General features: G+C 35.2%; 1 protein-coding gene across 1 annotated transcript; it reads right to left on the reverse strand.

Moving 5' to 3' along the window:
• Positions 1-5,359: 5,359 nt before the first annotated feature.
• On the reverse strand, positions 5,360-5,725 carry LOC112622581 (beta-defensin 110-like). The gene is made up of 2 exons (XM_025382338.1): positions 5,720-5,725; positions 5,360-5,512 (listed from the first exon to the last, which is right to left on the reverse strand). Exons 1-2 carry the CDS (start codon positions 5,723-5,725, stop codon positions 5,360-5,362), a joined length of 159 nt encoding a protein of 52 aa, XP_025238123.1.
• Between the last annotated feature and the right edge of the window lie 275 nt (positions 5,726-6,000).

Raw genomic sequence — 6,000 nt, forward strand, 5'->3', positions numbered from 1 at the left:
ACAAAAACATAAAGTGGGGAAAGCACACTCTTTTCAACAAATGGTGCTGGGATAATTGGCTAGCCTCATGTAGGAGAATGAAACTGGACTCTCATCTCTTACCTTATACAAAAATCAACTAAAGATGGATGAAAGACTTAAACCTAGGACCTGAAATTATAAAAATTCTAGAAGATGGCCAGGCGCAGTGGCTCACGCCTGTAATCCCAGCACTTTGGGAGGGTAGACCATCTGAGGTCAGGAGTTCGAGACCAACTGGCCAACATGGTGAAACCCCATCTCTACTAAAAATACAAAAATTAGTCAGGCATGGTGGCATGCACCTGTAATCCCAGCTACTCAAGAGGTTTAGGCAGGAGAATTTCTTGAACCCAGGAGGCGGAGGTTGCAGTATGCTGAGATCACAATACTGCACTCCAGCCTGAAAGACAGGGCAAGACTCTGTCTCAAAAAAAAAAAAAAAAAAAAAAAATCTAGAAGATAACATTGGAAAAATCCTTCTAGATATTTGCTTAGGCAAGGATTTCATTACCAAGAACCCAAAAGCAAATGCAACAAAAACAAAGGTAATTAGCTGGGACCTAATTATACCAAAGAGCTTTTGCACAGCAAAAGGAACCTTCAGCAGAGTAAAGAGAAAATCTTCACAATCTATACATCTGACAAAGAACTAATATCCAGAATCTACAACTAACTCAAACACATTGTTAAGAAAAAAGCAATCACATCAAAAACTGGGCTAAGGACATGAACAGACAATTCTCAAAAGAAGATAAACAAATGGCCAACAAACATTTGGAAAAATGCTCAACATCACTAATTATCAGGGGAATGCAAATCAAAGCCACAATGTGATACCACCTTACTCTTGCAAAAATGGCCATAATCAAAAAATCAAAAAACAGTAGATGTAGGTGTGGATGTAGTGAACAGGGAACACTTCTACACTGCTGGTGGGAATGTAAACTAATATAACCACTGTGGAAAACAGTGTAGAGATTTCCTTAAAGAACTAAAAGTAGAACTACCATTTGATTCAGCAATCCCACTACTGGGTATCTACCCCAAGGAAAAGAGGTCATTATTCGAAAAAGATACTTGCACATGCATGTTTATAGCAGCAAAATTCACAATTGCAAAATTGTGGAACCAACCCAGATGCCCATCAATCAACGAGTGGATAAAGAAACTATGGTGTGTGTGTATATATATATATGTCTGTGTGTGTGTATATATATATATACACATATACATATATATAACCATAGTTTCATATATGTGCATATATATTTATATATACACACATACATATATATCTATATATATATACATATACATATGATGGAATACTATGCAGCCATAAAAAGGAATTAATTAACAGCATTTGCAGTGACCTGGATGAGACTGGAGAATATTACTCTAAGTGAAGTAACTCAGGAATGGAAAACCAAACTCCTGTGTTCTCACTGATATGTGGGAGCTAAGTTATGAAGAAGTAAAGGCATAAGAATGGTACAATGGACTTTGGTGATTTGGGGGAAGAATGGGAAGGGAGCAAGGGATAAAATACAACAAATATGGTGCAGTGTATACTGCTCGGGTGAAGGGTGCACCAAAATCTCACAAATCACCACTAAAGAACTTACTCATATAACCAAATACCACCTGTACCCCAATAACTTACGGAAAAATAAAAAAAGTTTAAAAAAATTAAAAAAAGAAAAACTGAGGATATTATTTAGAGACTTAAATAAATGAGAGAAAACAAATTTCCATAAATTTTCAATTGACAAAAAACAATATATTTTAATAATGATGGTGCACATTATCTTTTTGAATACAGATCAACTAATGAGAATTCTTATTCAACATTTTGATTGAGGTTCATCAAGCAAAGATTGATGATAAGATGATGTTTGTCTTATCCAATCAGTTATAAATGTTAATCTGTAAATACAATTCTTAATTCACAGGAGCTATGAAAGAAGGGCCAAATTCTGTCCATGAGCTATAGTTTTTTTTGATGCCTGCTACATAGAGTCAAGATAAATATAAGAAGATGCATAGAAAATCTAATCCAATTCTTTCATGTTACAGGTTAAAAAATGAGATCCCAAGTGATGAAATAACTTGCCTATTTTTTTAACCACAAATCTTTAACTTGATATAAAAGAATAAAAATGAAAAAAATGACATTTTAAGAGATAATACAAATGAAAATAAAATAAAATGAAAGATAATAAAATGAAAAAAGGAAAGATTTAGGCAAAGGTCAGGAAATTGAATCAATTTTAAATCACATTTTTGCTGATAAAAAAAAAGAGAATTCAGGAACAGCTGGAAAAGGAAAATCAATACAACTTTGGGCAACATTTATTTAACAGTTATCTGTTGAGTGTATGCCATGTGCCAGGGATTTTTCAAGGAGCTGGTGGTATATCAGGGAACACATGAGAAAGTATGAGTCATCAATTCCAGCAAAAATTGAAATAAAAAATACTTCAACACTTCTATTTATTTTCAGATAATCAGTACTTGGGCATTAATTCAGGATATCTGGCAACATAATTGATTTGATGACATATTTCTTAGGTAAAGAAATCTCAGCCAGGAGCCGGGAACACTCTTGCAATCCCAGCACTTTGGGAGGCCAAGGCGGGCAGATCACGAGGTCAAGAGATCGAGACCATCTTGGCCGATATGGTGAAACCCCATCTCTACTAAAAACACAAAAATTAGCTAGGCATGGTGGCAGGTACCTGTAGTCCCAAATACCTGGGAGGCTGAGGCAAGAGAATTGCTTGAGCCCAGGAGGTAGAGGTTGCAGTGAACCGAGATTGCACCATTGTACTCCAGCCTGGGTGACAGAGCAAGACTCCATCTCAAAAATAAAAAAATAAAAGTAAAAATAAAAATAAAAAAAAGAAAGAAGAAAAAAAGAAATCTCACTAAAAGATAGCTCTTATGTAAGCTTGTAAGCTATTAGCTATTACATTCTATATTCAGGTTCCCTTATAGTTGGAAGGGTAGTACAAGTTGTACTCAAAGAAAGGTCAATGGATGTGATACTCTGGTAGTACCCAGAAGAGAATAATAAGGTAGTATTTTTCTTAATGGGAATTAGTTCACTGACAATAGGCTAAAGATAAGGAAAACGTAAACAGTCCTTACTCTAGCTACACACTATTACCATAGATAAGTTTTTGGTGCTGAAAACTATATTCAAATATTTTCTCCAACACTTTACAGTGTCAACAAGATTAGAATCTAAATAACTGTAACTAAATAATAGTGATGTAATTAATGCAATGATCTTTTAATACCTAGAGCATTATCATTATTTTGTCAAGAAATAAACCAGTGATTCCTTCTCTAATTCAGCAATACAAATATCCCTGCATAAAAGTTTCTACTACCTGGTGAAATTCTGATCTTAAAAGAGAACATTTTATATATATATATATATGTTTTTTTGTTGTTGCCTTTTTTTTTTTTTTTTTGAGACGGAGTCTCCCTCTGCCAGGGAGGCTGGGGTGCAGTGGAGCGATCTTGGCTCACTGAAACTCCGCCTCTCGGGTTCATGCCATTCTCCTGCCTCAGTCCCCTGAGTAGCTGGGACTACAGGCACCTGCCACCACTCCCGGATATATTTTGTTTTTATTTTTAGTAGAGACGGGGTTTCACCGTTTAGCCAGGATGGTCTCGATCTCCTGACCTCGTGATCCACTGCCTCGGCCTCCCAAAGTGCTGGGATTACAGGCGTGAGCCATCGCGCCTGGCCAGAACATAATTTTTTGAAAAAAGAAAATAAAAAGAAGAATCTTCATGATAGAAAATTTATTAGTAGAAAGGCATTAAAAGACATTTCTTCACATGTAAGGTGTTGAAATGAGGGAACTGAAAAGTTTTGCCTCTTTGGGGCTTATTAAGATTAAAAAGAGTTCTATGCTTGGTTAAATAGTGTTATCATCAAAGGGCAAGTAGTAAGAAAGATTATTGTACTTTCACAAAAACAGTAAGATTGTTCTGTAGAGCTGTCTATCCAGACATTTATTGCTTGCCTTGATTAGATGGAACCTTATATCTCTAAATCTATGTAAAAAAATAACGTAAATATTTCAGTTACAGTGACCTAGTCAATTATAAGCACATGGTGCACGTCATATCTGTTAAACTAAATAACATCACCCCATCTCTGACCTCCGCAGCACTACTGCTGGAAACAAAAAAGCCATCCTTCCTTAGTGAAGATTTTTGGGGTAAATAATATTGTCCCTATGGTGTCCAAGAAAGTCCTCATTTTTGCTACTACACAATCTCTGCTTTTCCTGTATCTTCATCGTTCCTAGGATTACTGTAACATTTCCCAAGTTTTCCATATGAACATCAGCTGCACAGCCCTCCTACAAATATGTCTACCATTATCCTCTTAGGCAAAACTAACTCAGCTAGATTTCATGATGGATCTTAGAAACAGGAGTTATTCTGAGTTATGAGTCAGCTTTACTCATCAGCTAACTGAGCTTTGTTACACAAAACTGTCCGTAGTTATGGGATTCTAACTCTTGCCTCAACCAAATTGAAATTTCCTTCATTAGACACATTCTCTGAGGGTATAAAATTGAGTTGGCCAGACACTAGCCCTACCCTGCTGAAACAAAGGTACCTATTACTGAGATTCTTTATGAGATTTTCTTTGAAAAAAGAATCACACGGCTAAAAGGGGCTCTGTATCTCAAATCTTGTTATTTATCCTTTTGCCGTGCTATGAATAGTGCTTAATTACCCTCCACTGTGCTATGAATAGTGCTTAATTACCCTACAGAGAGAGCAGTGTTAAATTGTATCATTTCAAAAGCATACTATTGTTAAATGTATGCAAAAACACATCAGACAGGTCAAAATTGGTAGCTGTCATATTTGTAAGGGAAGAAACACATTTTCTGTTAAAGAAGAGTAGATGGCTTAGAGGGATTTTGGTGTGGAAACCAGGATATATGAAGATAACCATAATCCTCATAGCAAACCTGGCAATAAGGTCACATACACATATTTAGAGAGGGAGCAGAGTAACTCAGATAAGTAATATGAATGTCTGAGAGTCAAAGCGGAAATAATGAGATTATAAGCATAATTAGAGTCTGTTTCCTTGTTTTGCTAATGTGTTCATCAGTTTGAAATACAAAAATCCCCAATGAATAAGCAGAGACTAAATTCTTTGTATGTAAATAGATATATTTAGAATTTAAAAGTGTGTATTTTCATTAAATGTTGCAAACATTTTTTTTTACCTACTCTTGAGTGAAAAACATGCATCTCTGTTCCAGACTTGATCCTCAATAGTACTTCTTTTCCGAGTTTATACGCAGCACTGACTTCTCCATTTAATGCAGTATCCATAATCATATTCAACATCATCACAAAACGTTTTACATATTCCTCTCACTTTTTCGCATCTCTCAAATCTATACTTTGGTTCAAAATAGTTTCTGGCTGCAATCAAGAAAAATATCTGAAGTTATTAGTCTATTATTGATTTGGGGTTTTCTTGCTAAAGAAAGACAAAAACTGTTACAGTTATGAGATCACCTGTGTGCAAGTTGGAGAGAATGGAATATCAAGTTGTTTTGTAGCAGAATTTATGAATCACTTTAGAAAATGACTGAGCTACTAACATTACACTGGCACAAAATGTTTATGCCCTTATCTTGCAACTCACATCCATACTAAACTTCAGTTGGCTCAGTCTACAGTAATAATGAGCAAGTGACACACAATTTGGTACTTAATTGTATGTATTTTTGTCAAACATTTGTTGCGATACTTTGTTATTGCAGCCAAAATATAAGCCCTTCTATAATTGTTATAATTTATTTTGATTCTTTATCTCTTTTCTATTTGAACATAGTGGTCACACAAATAGTAATCATAGAGAAACTAGAGAAGACTTCTAATGTACTGACTTCACTGATAGGGCAATTGATCGAGAAAACTAAAAAC

Source organism: Theropithecus gelada, chromosome 4, assembly GCF_003255815.1.
Source record: "Theropithecus gelada isolate Dixy chromosome 4, Tgel_1.0, whole genome shotgun sequence".
NCBI lineage: Eukaryota > Metazoa > Chordata > Mammalia > Primates > Cercopithecidae > Theropithecus > Theropithecus gelada.